Here is a 23,608-nt window from a genome sequence, read left to right on the forward strand (position 1 = left end):
ACCTTCATGACAATCTGAAAAAATTCTGGCACACCATGAAACAAATCTTGTACTCAGGTAGCCCAAGTATACCTAACCCCTGCCCTAACAGTTCTCTCAAGATTGCCTCTATCCTCAACTCTTATTTCATAGACCCTATTAGCAAACTACTAACCCAGAATAGTCACACTCCTGATCTTACTATTCCTCACTCCTGCTCAAACCATAAAACTACATTCTCACTCAAATCTGTCCCCACTGCATACATTAAATCACCACTAAATAAGCTAAAACTCTGCTCCACTTCAGCTGATAACCTACCTCTAGTCTTCCTAAAGCCATCTACTAACTCAATAGCCTACCAAGAGTCTACAGTCCCATCTATCTGGAAACAATTCTACACTACTTCCATCCATAAAGGAGGACTCTCTTCTGACCTCTCAAACTAGAGGCACATAGCCAGTCTGTCCCACATCTCAAAAATACTTGAGAAATGCATATACAAATAGCTCCTTAATTATCTTCTACAAGAAACTCTCACTCCTACCCAAAATGGCTTCCACCCTAGTCATAGCACAACTACTGCTCTAATCTCCTTCACCCATGCTATCACTCAAGCCAGTACAACAGTGAACTAGTATCCTGTCTATTTTTAGACCTCTACACAGTCTTTGACAATGTATCTCATCCAAAGCTTATCTCTAAAATGTCTGATTTAGCCTCTCAAATTCTCCTGTCAAATGGCTCCCAAGCTAACTTGCCAACAGACAGCAGTCCATCAAATGGCTCTCTTCTTTTTCTCACTTCCTCCCTGTTAATACTGAAGGTCCACAAAGTTCCATTCTCAGACCTCTACTATTTAACATTGTCACAAGCTGTTTTCATACTTCCTACATACAGTCATGTCTAATACAATATGCGGATGATTCCATGTTCATCTGCACTTCTGATAATATTTTACACCTCCACACATTAACCCAAAACTCCTTCAACTCAGTTGAATGATGGCTAACTGACAAACACCTAGTTCTTAACCCCCCCCCCAAAAAAAATCTTTTATTCCTTCCAAAATCACTTTCTCATCATAAATCTTCATTCACCATCTCATCCCTTGACAACACTGCTATAACTGTAGACACATACCAAACTCTAGGGCATTATCACTTGTGACCAACTAAAATTCGATCTTCATGTACAAAATTGCATGAAAAAGACTCACCAAAAACTGGATTTACTCTACAGTAACAAAAGAATTTCTCACTAAGGACTCTAGACTGTCCCTTGCTATGCCTGTCTACTTCCTAGTCTTTATTATGCCTCTCCAATCTTAACCAACCTACATTACTCCCTAAACTGTAAACTTGAACTCTCCTATAATAAAATCACCAAGTTCGCTGCAAACAGCCCTTCAACTCCCCCCACTGCATTTCTCTAAAATCCTTAAACTGGCTTGAGATCCCCCACCAGTTCCTGTTAACACACCTGCTCCTTACTCATTCCATTATTAACAAACCTACCTTCTGCCCTGTATTATCTTCGTTTATCTCCCACTATACTCGCAATCGCTCTCCCAGGAGCTCTGACTAGTTGTTGAAAATCTACAAGCCCATAAATATTGGCCAACATCTATACAGCTGTTCCGTTGCCTCTCTCTAGAACAAACGTCCTCTGACCATTAGAACTATATCCAATAACCTCAATTTCAAAAAAGCATTAAAGGAGACTCTACATAACTTATGAATCTGTTCCTGCCTAACTCTTATCACTACCTCCCACCCCTAACATCTGTCTGTACCCCCTGAAGATTCACCTCCTGTTGTCCCCCCTGAAGATTCACCTCCTGTTGTCCCCCTCTTACCCACCCATATCCAACTTCCTTCATACCCTTCCCTTACTCTGTTCCCCTCCCTTCCTCTTTCTAATACCTGGTCCCTTTTTCACCTCACTTTCACCCCTTCTCTTACTACTGTCTTAATTTCTTTCTTATTCCTTCTTCAAACCATCCTTAATCAACTCTTCGCTTGTAGTATTTTTAATTTTGTATTCCTGTACTCTTATGCCTGTAGATTGTTTCATTTTTGCCTTGTATTTCTGAAATTGTCATTAATCTATACCTGCTACCATATGTCTTCTGTATGCATTATGCTTATTGCTTGCTGATTAATTTAATTTGTACTGTATTTGATATATTGCACTATATTTTGTGATTTTCTGTACATTTGTGTTCATTTTACTTTCTTAATTGTACTGTATGGAGCTTTTCTCCCTCTGGGCCTCCACTGAAAAAGGGCTCATGCTCAGCTGGACATACCTAGTTAACAAATGTCAAAATAAATATAAATAAAATAATGAGGGAGGAGAGAATGGTACAAAGTGCAGGGGAGGTTGGTATTATAGGCATAACAGGTGAACTACTAGAAAATGACAACCATATTCTTGGGACAGGTTATAACTGAGCATCGGGGAGGTATAGAGACTAAAGGCAGGATCGGGGAATATGTGATGACAATACTTCCTTTCAGCTGCTTGGGGGGTTATGAAATGGATAAAAAGGTGGGACCAAAGAGGTTATGGTGAACAGAGAAGAGGAGTGAAGAGTGTGAACAAAAGGTATATGGTGTTGTCAGGTACTACATGTAACCTGTGATATAACATGCCTGAGCAGTAGGCTGTTATGAAGGAGAGAAACATTAATGTTGTGTGAATGATTAAATCATTCTTTCTGATACTGTGAGTACGTATGGTAATTGTGTGTGCAAGAAGGATGGGAAAAGGAGAGGTTGTGTCAGTGGGTAGCGCTTTAATAGCGAAGGAAACAGATGTGGAGAGGAAGTAGGAAAGGACACAATAATAGTAAGGCTATGGGAAAATCCCCAAAAATGCCAATGGTTGGGCAAGAACTACTCACCACCAGGTGCAAGAATGAAGCATAACTGAAGGTCACAAATAGGGTTCAGCTTAGGCAACTAACAGTGTCATAATAAGAGTAATAATAACAATAATAATAACAGTAAACTAAAATACATTAGGAGTTACTTAGGATATACCACTGTCCACAGCAAGGAAAAACAAAAACTAAAATGGTAAGCGTTACATGAGACAGGATTCAAACAAAAGACAAGAAAGAGCTCAAGTAGGGAAAACAACGAGTGTGCCTTCTCCAAGCAGTGTGGATATGAGAGCATTGTTAGTGGTAACTACACAACAATATACAAGCAGTGTGGATATGAGAGCATTGTTAGACAGTGATAATTACACAACAATATACAGGCAGTGTGGATATGAGAGCATTTTTAGACAATGGTAACTACAAAAGACAGGAACCAAAGTAAGGCAAACTAGTGAAAAACAAAAAGACAGCTTGGAAACACCAAAGCAAATTCTCTCTCAGTTTAATGAAGCGCTTTTCGTCTTGCACATATGGCAAGACTTCATCAGAAACTGAACAAACTTCAACACAAACAATATATACACACCCTTTTTGTCACATGACACTTCTAATTAAAATCTTGTGTCTTAAAGGCACATCCACATAATTGCTACTTAAAACATTTTTTAAAAACAGATATGACTGACAATATTTTAGAACACCTGAACCCTACCCTTCCTTCAGAATTTTTATCTGTAATGGTGATAGAAATATATATACAAACATACATATACTAACAATACTATATCTCAAATTATTATGTTGACTCTCAAAGTATGGTATTACTTAGTTAACTAAGAAGTCAGAAATTTACATATCTGAGTCAAATGAAGTCAGATGTCACAAATATGGACACATTTAAAAAAAAAATGCATACATACATTAACGTTTAAGATTTCTCAACTTCAATATACTGTTTAAAGATATTGTCTCATTCAAACCCGGGTAAAACATTGCCCCAGTGTGTATTTGCCAACTTAACTCAAGTTGCTCAAGTAAAAGTATAAGCGGGCCCCCCCGACTATCATCAACAACTGAATCGATTGCTTTGAACAAAAATGAATGTTGTGGATTGGAAATAATGTGTCTAGCCAGTGCATTATCTCTGTTAAGGGTCTTTATTTTGTATAGATGTTCATATACTCGTTCTTTAAACCTTCTGTCCGTTTTACCTATGTAAAACGCTGCACAGCATTGACACTGGGCTAAATAAACCACAAACTTGGACTGACAAGTATACATTAATTTGATTTTAAAACTAATATTTCTAACTTCAATGTCTTGTCCTGTACTCATGTATTTACAGTAGTTACACATTTGGCATTTGTACATGCCACACTTCCACTGTGGGGTGGTTTTTTATGTTGTAATAATTCCTTTAAATTAGTCTCCCTCTTGTAAATAATCCGGGGTTTGCTTTTGACCTTGTAGAAAGGTGAGGATCTCTCCTAATTATTTCCCAATTTTTGTTCAAAATTGACATTATTTCCCTTGCATTACTACTATAGGGTGTTATTAGACTTAAATTCCATACTTCTTTTTGTTATAATTCTCTGTCACTTATTATAACACTTTGTAAACTGATGGACAAAATGGGTTTATACAACCCCTGTTCTCTCTTATATTTTACTTCTTCCAGTAGACACTCAAAAAAGTCCACTGGGTAACCTCTCCTAACAAACATTGACCTCAGATTATTACATTCATTCATGAAATCCTGGTCCAACGTGACCATACGGGCAGCTCTCACGAGCTGACCCTTCACCACTGATTTCTTTTGGTGCCATGGATGGCAACTGCTAAAATGTAATAAAGAATTTGAATATGTGGCCTTTCTATAAATTTTCTCTACATATGCGTTCCTTTCCTTATCTTTACCAAGATCCACATCCAAGTATGAAATCCTGGTTGTTTCAAATGCATAAGTAAAGGAACGGAAATCTGTAGTGCTGTTAAAATAATCTACTAATTTACTAGCTGCTTCCTTATTTTCTTCAAAAATGATACAAATATCGTCCAAAAACCATGTGTAGAACTGAATGTACTGTTTCACTTTTTGTTTACTAAAGATAAATTCTTGTTCCCATGAGGCCATTACCAAGTTGGCATAACTTGCCCCACAGGGTGACCCCATAGCTACACCAGTCTTTTGAACATATAACTTATCATTACATAAAATGAAATTATTATACAAGATTATGTCAAGCATTTCCCCTATTAAGGCCACCTCATCAGAGGCTACTGCTTTAGCTCTCAGGTAACTATTGACTCGTTCGATGCCTTCCACATGGGGGATAGAAGAGTATAAATCTACCACATCTACTGTTAGAAAATTAGAGTCAGAATTAAATTCTAAATTCTTGATTTGTGACAAGAACGACCAAGAATCTTTACATATATATTTCTCTTGATTTACATACTTCTTCAACTTTTAGTCTACCCATTTTGCCCAAGGGTAAGTAATACTTGCCCTAGCATCCACCAAGGGTCGCATAGGTGGATTATTCATATTTTTATGTAACTTAGGGATACCAAACAAAACAGGTATCCTTGGGGAAAGCATAGATAAATATCTAAACAAGTCAGTAGTAATCCTGGTTTCATATAAATGAGACTTTATTTTACTATATGATTGATTTAACTCATTACGTGAAACCAACTGATATGTCGAACTTCAAACTATCTGGTCCATTTTGTTGACATAGTCCTCCACGTTCATAACAACAAGCCCCCCTCCCTTATCTGGGGCCATAATACGCACTGGGGCTTCTTGAATTAGTTGTAATAAATGCAGTTGTTCACTAGTGACATTTACAGGTGAAACATTCTTACTTTTATTCTGCTTATGATTACAACCCACCCCTAAAACATTATATAAATCCAACTCACAAATGAGTTCAAAACATTGTAAAGTTGAGTGTAAAGGGGGACAAAAATTACTTGAAGGATGTAATGCACTAGACTGAACCATAGTATTGTCAACAAAAAGCATAGACAAATTAAGTTTACGCACAAATAATTTTAAGTCAATTAATGTTTTAACTAAGTCTGCTTTTCTTGTGGGGACAAAAGTGTACCCCTTGGCTAATAGTTCCACCAGTGGTTGATCTATAGTAACATCAGAAAAGTTGTAAATTTTAAAATCTTTATCATTATTCATAAAGATGTTCCTTAGTCCAAAATCTGCAGCATTAGATATCGGGGAAGCTGGTACGATAAGGGGTGATATCATCTCCTGCGTTTCCAAGTCTTCCCTTTGTAGTTGTTGTTGGAATGAGATTTCTTGTTCTTTGATCTCAGATTGTATTGGTTGGCTTGATGCTGAAAATTTTGGATGTTAGCTGATGTATTATTCACAATTGTCTGTGGTGGTAACATTGGTCCCTCACCTGATGGAAGTGCACTACTATCATTTGAGACAGATAGACCATGTATTGATACATTTCTGTTTGTTGTGTTACGCAAAAATACATTCATAGCAGCATTGCTGGATTTTGCTACTTGTGAACTTGCATTTTACATAGGTAAAACAGATAGAAGGTTAAAAGAACGAGTATATGAAAATCTATACAAAATAAAGACCCTTAACAGAGATAATGCACTGGCTAGACACATTATTTCCTATCCACAACATTCATTTTTGTTCAAAGCAATCAATTCAGTTGTTGATGATAGTCGGGGGGGCCCGCTTACACTTTTACTTGAGCAACTCGAGTTAAGTTGGCAAATACGAACTGGGGCAATGTTTTACCTGGGTTTGAATGAGACAATATCTTTAAACAGTATATTGAAGTTGAGAAATCTTAAACGTTAATGTATGTATGCATTTTTTTTAAAAAAGTGTCCATATTTGTGACATCTGACTTAATTTGACTCGGATATGTAAGTTTCTGACTTCTTAGTTAACTAAGTAATACCATACTTTGAGAGTCAACATAATAATTTGAGATATAGTATTGTTAGTATATGTATGTTTGTATATATATTTCTATCACTATTACAGATAAAAATTCTGAAGGAAGGGTAGGGTTGAGGTGTTCTAAAATATTGTCAGTCATATCTGTTTTTAAAAACTGTTTTAAGTAGCAATTATGTGGATGTGCGTTTAAGACACAAGATTTTAATTAGAAGTGTCATGTGACAAAAAGGGTGTGTATATATTGTTTGTGTTGAAGTTTGTTCAGTTTCTGATGAAGTCTTGCCATATGTGCAAGACGAAAAGGGCTTCATTAAACTGAGAGAGAATTTGCTTTGGTGTTTCCAAGCTGTCTTTTTGTTTTTCACTAGACAATGGTAACTACACAACAATATACAAGCAGTGTGGATATGAGAGCATCATTAGACAGTGGTAACTACACAACAATATACAAGCAGTGTGGATATGAGAGTATCATTAGACAGTGGTAACTACACAACAATATACAAGCAGTGTGGATATGAGATATCATTAGACAGTGGTAACTACACAACAATATACAAGCAGTGTGGATATGAGAGTATCATTAGACAGTGGTAACTACACAACAATATACAAGCAGTGTGGATATGAGAGTATCATTAGACAGTGGTAACTACACAACAATATACAAGCAGTGTGGATATGAGAGTATCATTAGACAATGGTAACTACACAACAATATACAAGCAGTGTGGATATGAGAGTATCATTAGACAGTGGTAACTACACAACAATATAGAAGCAGTGTGGATATGAGAGTATCATTAGACAATGGTAACTACACAACAATATACAAGCAGTGTGGATATGAGAGTATCATTAGACAGTGGTAACTACACAACAATATACAAGCAGTGTGGATATGAGATATCATTAGACAGTGGTAACTACACAACAATATACAAGCAGTGTGGATATGAGAGTATCATTAGACAGTGGTAACTACACAACAATATACAAGCAGTGTGGATATGAGAGTATCATTAGACAGTGGTAACTACACAACAATATACAAGCAGTGTGGATATGAGAGTATCATTAGACAATGGTAACTACACAACAATATACAAGCAGTGTGGATATGAGAGTATCATTAGACAGTGGTAACTACACAACAATATACAAGCAGTGTGGATATGAGAGTATCATTAGACAGTGGTAACTACACAACAATATACAAGCAGTGTGGATATGAGAGTATCATTAGACAGTGGTAACTACACAACAATATACAAGCAGTGTGGATATGAGAGTATCATTAGACAGTGGTAACTACACAACAATATACAAGCAGTGTGGATATGAGAGTATCATTAGACAATGGTAACTACACAACAATATACAAGCAGTGTGGATATGAGAGTATCATTAGACAATGGTAACTACACAACAATATACAAGCAGTGTGGATATGAGAGTATCATTAGACAGTGGTAACTACACAACAATATACAAGCAGTGTGGATATGAGAGTATCATTAGACAGTGGTAACTACACAACAATATACAAGCAGTGTGGATATGAGAGCTGCTTTTGTCTATTTGCTGTGTTCATCTCTGTATACAGAAGTAGCAGTGTACAGGAATGGGAAACTTAATTGTGAACTCCTTGCTATCCAAAAAGAAACAAAAGATGATTAAAACTGTGCATATTAAAAGTATATTGTTTCAAATAAATATGTTATTATTTGAAATTAAATAACTGGAATAAAATATGACTGAGTACAGATTTGATCCTATTTTATCACTGGGTTTTAACTTTGACCTTGTACTGCTGTATAACTCATTACATGTCAGAAATGAGATCATGTCTTTTGAAACTTACTGGTGGCTTAGTACAGCAGCTAACATGATGAGCTGCTGATGAATTTCATTCTTGGTTTGATTTGCTCAAATTCAACTTGCAAATTGTATGACTTCCCCTGGTTTGCCCATTAAAAGAGGTACTTGTATCTACAGCCCTTGCATATGAATTAAAAATTCTGTAGGGAAAATTTATTTTGAGCTAACCAAATTCTAATAAACAATATTGCTAATACTAACTATGATGTGTTGATGATAATGAAAACATTGAACTTCCACATAGCTGGCTAGCAGATTAATTAATGTTTGTACACATTTAGTAGATGCATGCAGTTACTTGTAAGTATTAACACTGAGACTACTATTTTGTTAACACACATCAGAAATAATAAAATCATTCTTTTGTTCTAATGTTTAATAGCTGGAGCAAGACAAATTCCTTTAGATGGAGATTTTTTCCTTGGCTTTTGTAAAACAGCCTTAAAACCAGAAGAAGTCATAATATCAATTAATATTCCTTATTCCAGCATGGTAAGTTTATACTTTGAAGTACTGCTTGTTGATTTGTTTTATATTAATCGGATAACAAGACAGAACTCACATCTGTGATAGAAAGATTGACAGCTGACACCCATATACTGCTAACCCTGCTGTCTGCTGAGGATGGTTTCAGTATCCCAAACATAGTATCATAGTACACCTTACTATACCTATCATTTGAAGGTTGATGTGGAGGCTAATTTACCCAGTAGTCACATGTTTAGTCAATACCTGTAGCATCTCATTAGCCATTTAAATATTTATGCAGTGCCTATTATTTATGTTGGAAATTTTTCATGAAATACTTTGTTGTGAGACCAAATAATTTTCTAGTGTGTGACTGTTTTATAGTATGTATATTTAACTGAATTGCTTAGATGGTTGTTGAAATAATAAATTAGTTATGTTTCTTTAGTTTTCTTTTGCATTTGGTAACCAGGTAAGTATACCAGAGTTTGCCAACAATTTCAGGAATGATCTAGAAAAATTTACAAACAGAACAAAATACAATAAGTTTAAGAAAAGTTACTAATGCAGGTCACTGAAATTGTACAAAACGTGGCATAACATAATGAATATGGCCATGAGAAAGTGTCATTTCAGTCCCTGAGATGATACTTACCTTAATGTAAGAATTTGCAAAGTAATTCTAAACTCCCAAAACTCTTGTATCAGAGGCACATGGGATATATGCAAATGATCCTTATGAACATCAGGTGTTTCAGCTAATTGGCAATTCTGAATGGACATGACTTGTTTCATCATTTTACTGGACAATTTCAGGACAATAAAGCCAAACCCCACTAGCTGTGGATATGCATATTTTGGCCTTATTATGACCTCGTCAGCACAGCATGAGCAGAGTGTTTGACTAACCATTAGAAACACAGGGCTGTTATAGCCAGCTGATGTCCATTAACATTAAGGTCACAGACTAGTTTCTCCTTTCTGAAGATGGCTACCTGCTTCATATTTTCTAGTCTCCCTAAACCCCCTGCTTGTATATGGCTGTCAAGAAGAACAGGCAATTGCTGTGCAGGCTGCTTTCCCCAAAATGGTGGTTAAAATTGTGCCTAAGCATGAAACACTGTGCTTCCTTCAAAACCCAGGATCTAAAATCTCAGTCCAAACAAGTCATTCTTCTACCTCTATTTAGTTTTTCAATACTGTCTTGAGTTTCTTCTGATCTTATTACTAAATTTCACACTTGGTGCTGCAGACATATAGGGGGCAGATGCCTGGGCATATACCTTAAGGAGTCCCACATTTTTCATATGGTGAACAGACATGTAATACACAGGTACCTGAAGGTCTGTGAATCAAGAAGTTACACTCCAATTTTCCAGATGTTAGTGGAGGCTCCCATGGTTAACTACACCAAGTTTGTACAATAATGCTTTAGGATGGTATAGTCAAAGTGGGTGAGGTTTTCAAGTCCTCCACCAATGACACTGCAAAGAAGAAAGAGAGGCCTCCTGCATCAGTTTAGATGAAGATGAAGATGATATGTCCCTAACTTATTCAGATTACAGACTATCTCTTTCATCCTTGAAACAAATTCTGGATTGAATGTTCTCCCCAAGAGATATTTATTTTGATGATACATTAACTTTTATGAGCAGTCATTATAAAATGATAATTATAAAATGATAAAGTTACTGAAGTCCAAAGCACTACTACACCACTGCTCTCTTATAGATTCTTTTCAGTATATTTTCTCAAAGCTTTTTTATAATCTAATTCTCAACCATATTCTTCAAAGAATCTCAAAAGATTTTGATGAGGAATATATAGACAGGTGGACAGATTCTACTTCTATTTGATGAGGACTATATAGACAGGTGGATAGATAGATTAGATAGATAGATTAGATAGATAGATAGACAGACAGATAGATAGATAGATAGATAGATAGATAGATAGATAGATAGATAGATAGATAGATACAGATAGAAAGATACCCTGTTGATACAGACTTTTCCCCTCCTAATGGATCAAAGAAAATGGTCGGTCTGAGTACTCATCCTAATAGTAAGTGAACAGACTCCAAGGCAGGTCAGGGAAAAAGATATATTGTGTTGATTTAGCTATCATGTTATTTAACTATCAAGCACATACGGTGTAGTCCCAGGGTAAGATGATTTGTCAAATGGGGGATCTACCCAAGGATTTCTTGAATCTTCTCTCAAGGAGAAAAATAATAAAGCTGGATCAGGGTGAAGAAAAAAGCAGCCTGATCAAGAGCACTTCCAAATATGAGGATGGTCATGTCAGAGCAGATGCCTCCTCAACAGTGTTAAGTATATGTGCCTGGTAAATGACACGGCCTTTTCCAGAACATAAGACTAAGTTACTAGCTGTTACTCTGGATTGAATCTCTTTATTTTACCCTCTGTCAAAAAAAGTATAGCCAGACATGTCTGGTGGGCATCCTCTATCAACAGGATTTACAACAAAAGGAAGAAAATGTTGCCTAAGGGTAAAAAGGAACAAATTCCAAATTGGAATAACTCCCTCCTCAGCCTCAACAAGCAAATTATATCATTAGTGAAAACCTCCAAAGCCAATTATGGATTGAAAATAGCCTCCAAAACAAAGGGAAACCACAAAGCCTTCTTCAGTTATGTCAGGAACCTCCATGGCAAAGCCCAGGTTTGTTCCGAATTAATACTTAATGGTACCACTTACACTGATCCTGTTGACTTAGCCAATCTGCTAGCAGATAGGTTCAGGGCAAACTTCACCCCTCTATTCCCCTCAAAGGTCCATTTGACATCCACTATACTTGTCTCATACCTTACTTCTCCATAGACCAAGTGTTAAAGTCCCTATCCAAGGCAAAGAACACAGCTTCCATGGGACCTGATGGTATCCCAGGCTGTATTCTGCACCATCTCCAGCAAGAACTAGCTTCCCCATTAAGCACCCCATTCAATCACAGCCTAAGTACAGGCTTCATTCCAGCAGAGTGGAGAACTGACATTGTCATCCCCTTGCACAAAGGTGGTGCCACTACTGACCCTGGAAACTATTGCCCCATTAGCTTGACAAGTCTTATCTGTAAAGCCATAGAACATATTATTATGTATGTCATAAACAAGGACATAGGCAATCTCCAAGCACTTAACCCCACCCAGTTCAGATTTGTGAATGGTGGATCTTGCCTGTTGAACCTGGTTGACTTATTTGAGAGTGTCACCAAGGCACTGAATGAGGGAAAGTCAGTACATATAGCTAACCTTGACTTGGCCAAGGCCTTTCACACAATCCCCCACTGGGGCATCACTGAAAAGCTAACACAACTTGGCGTACATCCCTATCTCATTAGGTGGGTGGCCAACTGGCTCATAGATAGGACCCACAAAGTCAAAATAAATGCCTCCACCTCTAACAGCACACCCTGTCCTGGGACCCCTACTGTTTGGCATCAACTTCTCAGATGTCCAGGAAAAGACAAAAGACCTGTGGATGACGAGATTTGCAGATGACTTGAAGCTGGGTGCTGTCATTGACTCCCCAAATGATGTTAACATACTGCAAGAGGGTCTCACAGCAACAATGACTTGTTCCAAAGTCACGGCCTTAAGTTAAAGCAAAAAAAATGTATTATCATACCATTCAGCAAAAACACTACTGATTACCACATCAGCGGCAACCCTGTAAGCACATAACCTGTGGTGAGGGCCCTGGGTACTCAGGCTGACAACAATCTCACATTTGACCACCATGTAGCAGCAGTGGTCAGAAAAGCCTTCTACTTAGTTCATCTCATAAGTAAAGGGATTTTATCCAGAAAAAAGGAGCTTATTACCTCTCTGTACGCCTTCCTCATTAGACCAATTGAGTATAATCCCCTGTTTGGTATGTACCTCTCCAAACACCTGCACCAACTGGAAAAACCACAGAAATACCTCACAAAGAGAACCCATGGCCTCCAACACCTGTCCTATGTGGACAGGCTCAAATCACTATCACTCTACTCAGTATCATACAGATTGCTCAGAAGTTATCTGTGTCTTGCCTACAAGGCAATATTGGGCCCTGTCCTACTAGTGGTGCTCCATATCTGTAAGTCTAACTCCTCACGTATTACCTGCTCGAAAGGCTTTAGTCTAATATGCATCATCAACAAAACCTGCTGGAGAGACAGGTTTGTCTCCCAGAGGCTGCTCTGTCTCTGGAATAGACTTCCCATACATGTCAAACAGAATATCTCATTGACCTTCTTCAAACGTAATCTTGATGAGTGGATGAGAAACCATAAATTTGTTCCAGGGGTTCCACCTGTGTCCCTTATTAACAGGGGTGACATGTGCTGACTGGGAATAAACTCTTGGTTAGGCTTGTAAGGGCCCCAGGGCCATTAGCCTAGTAATCTCCTATGATCCTATGAAAAAAGTGGTCAAGTTAAAGGAATATATAACACAAATATTTTAATTTTCAATTTCCCAAATATTCCAAGAATTACATGTCCAAATTTCATCCTTTTGTGATAAGTAGTTAGGAAAATAGCAGTAGAAGAAAAGTAAGTAACTCTAACCTAACCTGCAGCAACCATGGAAAACTTTTCATCAAGAAAAATTACTTTTTTCAAGTTCTTTGTGGTGGGGCCCGTCATATTTCTCTGTCATGTGTACAGATGCTCAACTATCTGAAGTTGCCAAGAATTTGTACTCATACAATTTCTTCTGCTTACATCACAGAATGTTGTACTCCACCCCAAATACCAGAACCAATCCTCCTCATCATGAAAGGTCATCTTCAGGTACCTCTTCTCTGATTCAACAACTTCTTCCATCTCAAGCTCTTTATTCAGTGTTCCCTTCAGAGACAGGCAATGTTTTTTAGTTAAGGTTTTTTTCTGGGATTAAATTAATAAAGGCTGTGGATCTCCATGTGAGATCTGACAAATATGATCAGTTTAATTAGTAAAATCCCAGATGCTAATCCTTCACAGTCTTGATTCTCCTCTTATGTGAAGTTGTTGGCTTGCCTTGCATACAAACATCTCCACATTCAAATTCACAACTCTGACAGACAATTCATCAGGTTTTGAGTAGGAATTGTCAATTTCAGTTCACTTCACTGCAGTTTTTTTCCTGCTGCAACCAAGGCATTTGCCAAAAGTCTAACTCCAATGTTTGCTCACCTGATTTTGCAAGAGTGGATATTTGTCCTTGTTGGTATGATTGTCTGATTAAGGCTCAGCCTCTGGAGACATGGCAGTTGGCATAATGAACATTACTATTTTAAGAATCTGGGGATTTATCTGACTTTGCAGATGTTGGATTTATTCTCTTCTCAAACAAACAGATTCCTGGAAGCCATTATCATTTCATTCTTGTAATACATGACAGAATGGATCTTCCTACCAGAACAGAGGTTTCATGTCCTCATCCATGTACATGGAAACTAATGTTAAGTTTAATATAAGAAAATGTCTATGATATTTATACAGTGTTTGGAGCTGGACTGTTCAATATCCAGAATATCATTTTCCAGTGTTTCCATTTCTGGTGAAGGAACAGCTAAACGGCCATAGTGAAAGGTTAACATTTGTACCTTCAGTACCAGAACTTGAAAGCAGGTGCTTCTAATTATGCTTAAGATGCTCATATAAGGAACCTAAAAGGTCAGAGTCCGTGAACACCATCTCAGGGGAAGCCTCACATTAGCCACAAATACATGTCATATTCCTTACTCTGACAGATTTCTGTCAAGTCTCACAATGGGGACTGTGCATCAGGTGACAGATAATGCAATGATACATTAAAATCAGGGAGGAACACACGCCTAGTCTCTTTGCAGATGCTCTAATATTATATGCACAAATGCTATTCATAAAAAGCTTAGCTCCCAAGGTGAATTACTTTCCAAGTAAAAAAAAGTAACCTGGCAGACAAGCTTCTGTGATAGTTCTTATTAAAATGTCGACACTCATAATACTGAGTATTGGCACTCAAAACACACATTGAATATGCAAAGTAAGGTGAATGTCAAATATTGCTCTTCTGCTTTAAACTTCTCAGACTTAGTATACACAAGTCCATTGTTTTAGTAATTCATTCTCAGAATTGCTAGACTCTCTAAAGCGGGTCCTGACATTTCAAATAGTTAACTTCTTGATACTCATGAATAGTAGCTTCATAAAAATGCCTTCTTCAAGTTGACAAAGTTTTTAAGTCATCCAGAACTTGACCTGTTAACCACTCACATGAAGTAGTTTGGCTCTACAGAGTTTGGTGACCAGCTACTGCCCTGCTGTATTTATCTGATCAATCCAATCCATCTGCTGATCTCTGCAAAACTTAAGTAGAATTTTTCACTGTATATTGTACTTTTGAACTGCATTTTTACCATAACACTGCTTATTTGAGCTGTTTTTTTTTCTGAAATTGTTGCACTTTGTTTGCTATAACATAGACTAGATTCAGATCTGCTCACTCTAGTTCTGTTTGTATAACCTGAGCACTAAATCAGGCCATCTTTTGTTGGAGAGGGTTCCCCTGCACCCTAGTGTCAGGAGTGTGCAGTTAGAGCTCATATGATTGAAGATTACTGGAACAGGGCTCAGTTTTTAGCTTTTTTATTGGTTTTTATTATTACCTTGCTTTCATTTGCTACATAAGCACCACTTTTGCACTGGTTTGTGCTTCTTTTAGCAAAGCTCCACAGAGTTTGGTGACCAGTTACTGCTCTACTGTATTTATCTGATCAATCCAAGTCATCTGGTGATCTCTGCAAAACTTAAGTAGAATTTTTCTCTGCATATTGCAATTTTGAACTGCATTTTAACCATATCACTACTTATTTAAACTGTTTTTTTTTCCTGAAATTGTTGCACTTTGTTTGCTGTAGCATAGACTGGATTCAGACCTGCTGAATCTAGTTCTCTTTGTATTGCTTGAGCACTAAACCAGGCCACCTTTTGTTTGAGAGGGTTCCCTTGCACCCTAGTGGCAGGAGTGTGCAGTTAGATGTCATCTGATTGAAGGCTGCTGGAACAGGCTCAGTTTTGAGCTTTTTTATTGGTTAATTTGTTTAAATTAATTTGCTTTATGCATTTGATTTACCGATAATAAATAAATGAACTTTTTTTATCGTTTGTTTCAGTGGGAATTTATATTAGCATTTAGACAAGCTCAGCGTCAGGAAAATGCTTTCCCTATTGTTAATGCTGCAATGAGCGTAGTTTTCAAGGAGAAGTCAAATGTCATTCATAGCTGCCGTATTGTCTATGGCAGTGTTGGTGTTACAACTCTCAGTGCAACAAGGACCTGCCAAGAACTCGCTGGAAGGTACAAATTTTATTTCTCATCCCAGTCAGTGGTATTCTTATAAAATTATGATATTGTAAACATGATTTTTCAGTTTTCATTTAACTTGTAATTCCCAGCCAGTGGATGATGAACAGAATTATATGACTGTTTGAAGCTAATCATATGGCTTAATCTACTTTTCTTTGCTATATGTGTAAAAAAATACAAAAGATAACTCTTTCTGGTATATTGATATGCAAAGAATGGAATGCATTTCAGTGAATGAATATTCAAAGAGTAAATAGTAAGCACAGTTATGCAGGTTTTATGATCCTGCTTTACATTAAATGATATAACCATTGAATAATAATTTAACATTTTGTTAGCCAGGTAAGTTCATGTCAGACATTGCCTGTGGTTCAGATGTGCTTACAGTGAATACACGTTAAGTTCATGTCAGATATTACCTGTGGTTCAGGTGTTTATACAGTGATTGTACCTTAATTTCATGTAAGACATTGCCTATGGTTCAGGTGTGCATACAGTGAGTATACCTTAAGGTCAGGTCAGACATTGCTTGTGGTTCAGGTGTGCATACAATGAGTAAACCTTAAGTTCAGCTTAGACATTGCTTGGGGTTCAGGTGTGCATACAGTGAGTGCACCTTAAGTTCAGGTGAGACATTGTTTGCCGTTCAGGTGTGCATACAGTGAGTATATCTTATGTTCATGTCAGACATTGCATGTGGTTCAGGTGTGCATCCCATGATGCCTTCTAAATAGCATGAAACAGGACCTATCAGAAACCTCTGGCATTGCTATTTAACTGTTGCCTCCAAATAGGCTTCATGTCTCACAAATGGAGCATGGCAACAGTCATATGTCTGCACAAAGGTGGGACATCTACAGACCCATAAGATTCACTAGTCTTATATACAAAGCTATGGAAAGAATTATCATGAAAATGATCAGTAATGACATAGGAAATCTCTAGACATCGGACCCAAACAAATTTGGTTTCATCAAGGGCAGGTCATTCCTGCTAATCCTGGTGGACATCTTTGAAAAGGTCACCAAAGCAACTGATAAAGGCAGAATGGTTCCCACTGCCTATCTGGATCTGGCCAAGTCATTTGACACAATACCTTACTCAGGCATTGTTGACAAACTCAAGAGTTTAGGTATAAAACCTTACATCACCCAGTGGATAGCTAGCTGGCTCACAGACAGGACCAGAAAGTTAGAACTGGGGAGTCTACTTCTACAAAGAAGCCAGTCACAAGCAGAGTCCCTCAGAGATTAGTCCTGGGACTGGACCTTTTTGGCATTTACTTCTCTGAAGTCAAGATCAATGTCAATGGCCTCTGACTGAGTTAATTTGCAGATGATTGCAGATCAGTCGTTGTCATTAAATCCCACACTGACACAAATGTTCTCCAGGAAGGGCTGACACAGACAAACAACTGAGGTCAGAGCCATGGACTAAAACTAAATGCCAAGATATGCATAATAGTGTCCTTTGGAAAGGTATCTACCCCTGGTAGCTATCATATTGACAACACTCCCTTAAGCGTTGACCCAGTGCTCAGGGACTTGGGGACACACATAGACAGTAATTTAGCTGTCTACATTTGTGAGCAAATCATTATATGTTGTGCAACTTATAAACAAAAGTATGGCATCTAGGTCCACAGAAATCATTGTTCCATTGTATTCTGCATTCATCCAACCTATCGATGAGTATAAAGCCCCCTTTGGTATCTACCTAAACAAGCACATCCAACAACTGGAACTTCCACAGATGTTCTTCACTAAATGAATACAGCATAAGTAACATGTCCTAAGCAGACCACCTCAAGGTCCTATCCCTGTATTATGTCTCATACAGGCTGTTGAGGGGAGATCTATGCCTGGCATTCAAGGTGTTGTCAAATTCCATCCTGATGGACCTCTTGCATATCCACAAAACAAACATCACCAGGATTACCCATTCTAAAGACTTAAACCTTGCCTGTGACATAAATAGGACCTTCTGGAAAGACAGACATGTATCCCAGAGACTACCCCTTCTCTGGAACCAGATCCCCATCTATATGAAGCAGAGTTCCTCCCTATCTCATTTCAAGTGTAACTTGATTAGATGGAGAACAGGAAATTCATTCCTGTCACAGCACCTATGTCTCTAATGGGCACAAGCAATCTGTAAATGGTTCATCTCCCAGGCCCCTGCTTGTAAATGTTTCATCTCCCAAGCTCCTGCTTACATTTATCAAGGGTACCAGAACTTGTCAGAGATTTGGGGTGCATGGCTAAGCTTAAAAAAACCCTTGTGGCCATTAGCCTACTAAACACCTATGAACCTATGAAACTAACAGTATCCTTCAGCAAGAAGTACCAGCACTGTAACTATAACACTGATAACATACCCAGAAAGTCAGTCTTGTAGTCAGATACAGAAACCTATGTCTACAATGAACCATATTTCGATCTTCACTTATATGCTATTGTAAGGAGGTCATTTTTCATCACATAGCTTATATCAAATGATATGGTTATCAAGTGTCGGAAAGTAATCACTCCAGTAGCTCTCAATTGTCAAGATGTTTGCAGAATGCCCAGATTTTTGCCTCATGATTTTAGTTTGATCCTCATAAAATTTGTGGTGTTCTGGCAAATCATTGAGAATTTAAGTCACTAAATGATAACATATATTTGAGTTTTAGACTTCATATCCTTCAGAATATGTACGCTAATTCAAACCTTATTATTCTAGCAACTTTCAAAGTTCAAAAACAAGAAAAAATCCAAAATCCACTGCGTGACTCTGAAGAAGTTTGGGTATGAACAGATGATAGAACTCGTTCTTTGTGCAGTAAAGTATTGCTTTGAAGGAATGACACAGTGGATTTCAGATTTTTTTCTTGTTTTTATTTTGATTTTAAAGTGTAGTGCCAAGTGTTTGTCCATTACATTTTTATTTAACTTCCTAAGCTTATAATAATAATATTCAAAGTCTGTTTTTGATTTCGGGCCTTTGTCTCCCATTACTTTTGTTTTTGTTCAGATTTCTTGCACCAAGGAAGTCCCTCCATCTGGCATCAGTAGTCAAAATATGCCAGTGCTTCCTAATGATGTCATAGATAGGTTGAATGTCATTTAAATTAGTGACATACATTCTAAAGTTGTTTCTGTTAGTGTTCTGTCTTACCACAAAGGTTAGAAACTCCACACTTTTGTTATAGAATTAATAGTTCTATTAAGAAACTGCTTTGCGATAAACCTCTGGTTAGCAATAAACCCTTTATTTCTGTTAGGAATGGGACACATCCATGCAGACTATGTACCATGTGTAAATATGTTAAAACTGAAGATACCTTTGTACATCCTGTTACTGGGCATACTTTAAAATTAAATTTTTATACTGACTATACTAATAGCAACCAGGCCTACTAGGCTGTTTGCGATCAGTGTTGGGAAGATGATTTGAATTTTGAAGAATCATATCAGGGAACATTTGTATGAAATTAATCAAATGCATCTTTTCTAAAAAGATAATCTATACCCATGCCATGTTGTACTAATTCCTTTTAATTCTTCAAAAATGTTCATCCATTGCTCCCTAACGACACTCAATGCACAAAATTTTATTCCTAATACCAATATTCTTTTATTCCAAACTGAATTCCCTTTAACTGTTCCTCTGATATAAATTCCTTACTTTTTTCTTTATTGAGTGACATCCCCAATTCCTTGCAAACTATTACTTACACACAAAATAACTTCTTCCATCATTTTCCTGTCTTTGGTCATAAGAATGATATCATCCACATAATATATGATGATAGGATATTTGATACCAGTATTCTCAATATAATGCATTTTTCTCATTTTTCACTTGTCTTTTTAACTAGCTAATTCATTACTATTACAAATAAAATACTAATCATCAGGCATCCTCATTTTAAACCCCTATTCACCTCTGTCTCTTCACTTAACTAGCCATTCATCAAAATTCTTATTTTACAATTAGTAGATACTGATTTAATACCTTGCTGAATTTGTTTACTAAAATTATATCCCTCAATTATTTCCATAACATGTCACAATCTATCATGTCAAATGCTTTACTTATGTCCCCTACCATTAATTTTGCTTCATTACTTTCTTTTTTAACATCATCTACCATTTCTCTAGCAATCATTAAGAGTTCCTGATACCCTTTTCCTTTAACTCCTTAAAAATTATTTTCTAATACCTTATCTATTTTATTGTCTAATTTTATTTGGATTAACTTTATAAATAGCTTCTAATCAGTATTATTTAACCCAACTAGTCTCCAATTATTCATTTAATCTTTCCATCCTTTCTTCTAAATACATTTCATAATTCTACTACATATTCTTATATAACAAATGCCATAATTTAACCATTGATTAAATATTTACTAAGATTTAAATAACATATACCACCTGAACGTGCTACAGAATTAAGATTTTTTTCTTTATCACATTGTCTAATTACATTACAGTAATCTATTCATCACAATCTTTGGTTCTTCTGTAAATTGCTTAACCTTCTATTCATTTTCATTTTTTGTCCCTCTTTTCTTTACCATCTTTTCAACATAATGTACTACAACATTCATAATACTTCCTTGTTGTTTTTTCACTTTCACATTTTTATTCTTCATTTCTCTCGTAATACCACTTTCTTCTTTTACTATTTTACTTAAATATGGAAATAATTCTTCCTTTCTTCTTAACAAAAAATATTTTGCTTATACAACTCCTTAATTTGTTCCTGATTTATTTTATGTATATATTTTTCATTTCATTTTTTACTTCTCTCTAATCTTTCTAACAATTATTCTGCATTTCTGTATATTCTATTTTAGTCTCATTCCATGTTCCCATTTGAAATAATTATTTTTATATTTCTTTTTAAATGCTATCCATCATAATTCCATATTCCCAATATATTATCTTTTCTTTTCTCATTCCATACTTTCTTGTTTATTCTTTTAATTCCTTTTCTGATTTTTATATGTTCTTTATTTTCCTCTGTTTCTCTCAATATTGCCATATGATCTAAAAATCCTGTTTTCACTGCTTCTTCTATGAATATTTCTATACCTTTAGACATAAAGAAATAATCAGTATCTGTTTTAACTTTCCCTCTCCTATATATACTTATATTTATATTCTCTAATACTAAATTTCCACACTGCATAAATTCCTTAATTTTTTTTCTTTTCTAGCCTTTTTTATTTGTATTCCTTATGTTATAATTAAAATCTCCTGTTACTATTATATCCATTTTATTATTATATAATCTAACGTGTCTTTAAACAACTTTTCTCTCTTTATATGTTATATATGTGTATACCGCTATAAGTCTATGCACTCTATTTTCCCATCTTAGATCTACCACTAATAATCATCCTAATCCAGCTAAAGTAAAATGCAATATCATAATGCTAAAGTAAAATGCAATATCATAATGCTGTACTATATAGTACTGCTATCCCTGAACAGGTTTCTCCTCCCAAATTCCAAATTATACCTCCTCTCCATGAATTTTCCATTTCTAATCCTTCTTCCTTGGTAAACCTCTAACATCTCTAATACTATAATGTCTACTTCACATTTATTACACCACTCTAATGCTCTAATTCTTCCTACTAAACATTTTATACTATTCACATTAACAGATAAAGTTATACGATTATTTGATGTTCTTCTTGTTTCACTGTTGCAGTCCTCTATAAGACTATTTGTTTCTCTTCTTCTTCTTAAACTATATGAATTTATGCATTTTTATCCATTCCTAATCCTCAGAATTTCCTTTTTCTACATTGCAATACAGCTTTTCTTTTTAATTACCATCCAATCTATATCTCCCCATCACTAACCTCTGACCCAACTTCTATTTTACCTTCCTCTCTTTCCTTTTTGTCACTATCTGCTTTTTGTATATTATTATTTGTCTTTTCTGCAAAATCATTTTGTTACTATTCCTGTTGCAGTTGTTCCTTTTTTCACCTTCACTTACATTTTCTTCGACAGACACTTTTTCTTTTTGCTCTTTTGTACAATCCACCCATAAATGGTCTGTTTTTTTTCATTTAAAACATTTAATTACACACTTTTACATCATGTCCAAACTCCCTACATATAAAACATTTCTTCTTATCATGATTGCCTACAAAATGTCCCTCTTTCCCACAAAATGGAAACATGTATTCAGTTGTCCACAATACTTTATAACAGCTCTATTTCCTTCATCATTAATTATGCTTGGAATATGTACAATTCTATCATTTTCTATTTTCAAAACAACATTACAATGCCATCCCCCAGTCCATAAACCTCTATCAATTACTTTTAAAATGTCTTTAACTTCTTTAGAAAAGTTCTTTAATAAATATTCTTTTACAGTTTCTCTTTCTGCCTCTGTTCAAAACAGTATAACCACTTTCTTTTCTATTTCACAGTTAAAAGTCTTAACAATACAGTTATTTCATTGATGCATATTTTTTATTTTAAAGTATTCCTCCTAAAGAGTCTTTAGTCCTCTAAAAGTCTCAAAGAAAATGTCACAATATGTCTCATTTCTATCAGAATAAATGTTCTTACCTGTTATGCCTTAATTCTTAAAGGCACAATCACTGCATCTCATATTTTATACCCATCCACCACTTTCTCTTCCTTACACTACATATGCACAACATACTTCCTTTTTTCTCTTTCTTCCATCTTTGTACTCTCTCTTTTTCCTTCTCACTCCTTCCTTACTGCTTCTACAGACATTTTCTTATGTTATAGCCTTCACCTCTTTCTTTTGAATCTTGCCCATAATCTCACCTCAACATAGTTATTTTCCAGTCTCTGGCTCATTTTGTTCCATCAAGTCATCAATAAATCAGCCCACAACCCTCCCAACTCTAGGGTTGTAATAACAACATCCTATTGTGACCATTATTCTCCTGCCAAATTCCCAAACAAATTTCTTTGAAATAACTGCATGATTTCATCCACAATCTTCTTTTTTTCAAATGTTTCCTCTGAATTATTTTTTGGTTAACTCTATGAAGTCAGCATTTGCATCATCTCCTGTCTCACTGCTTGCCATGGGAAGCATT

At 36.1% G+C, this 23,608-nt stretch overlaps 1 protein-coding gene across 1 annotated transcript in view; it reads left to right on the forward strand.

Annotated features, from left to right (window-relative positions):
• LOC122807194 (aldehyde oxidase 1-like) overlaps positions 1 to 23,608 on the forward strand; it is a 784,671-nt gene that overhangs the window by 355,318 nt on the left and 405,745 nt on the right. The window contains exons 13-14 of the mRNA XM_044078244.1: positions 9,091 to 9,200; positions 16,323 to 16,507. Coding sequence (XP_043934179.1) covers positions 9,091 to 9,200; positions 16,323 to 16,507 — 295 coding nt within the window. The remainder of the gene's footprint in view (positions 1 to 9,090; positions 9,201 to 16,322; positions 16,508 to 23,608) is intronic.

This window comes from Protopterus annectens, chromosome 7.part0, assembly GCF_019279795.1.
Source record: "Protopterus annectens isolate FY-2018-M chromosome 7.part0, PAN1.0, whole genome shotgun sequence".
Taxonomy (NCBI): Eukaryota; Metazoa; Chordata; order Ceratodontiformes; family Protopteridae; genus Protopterus; species Protopterus annectens.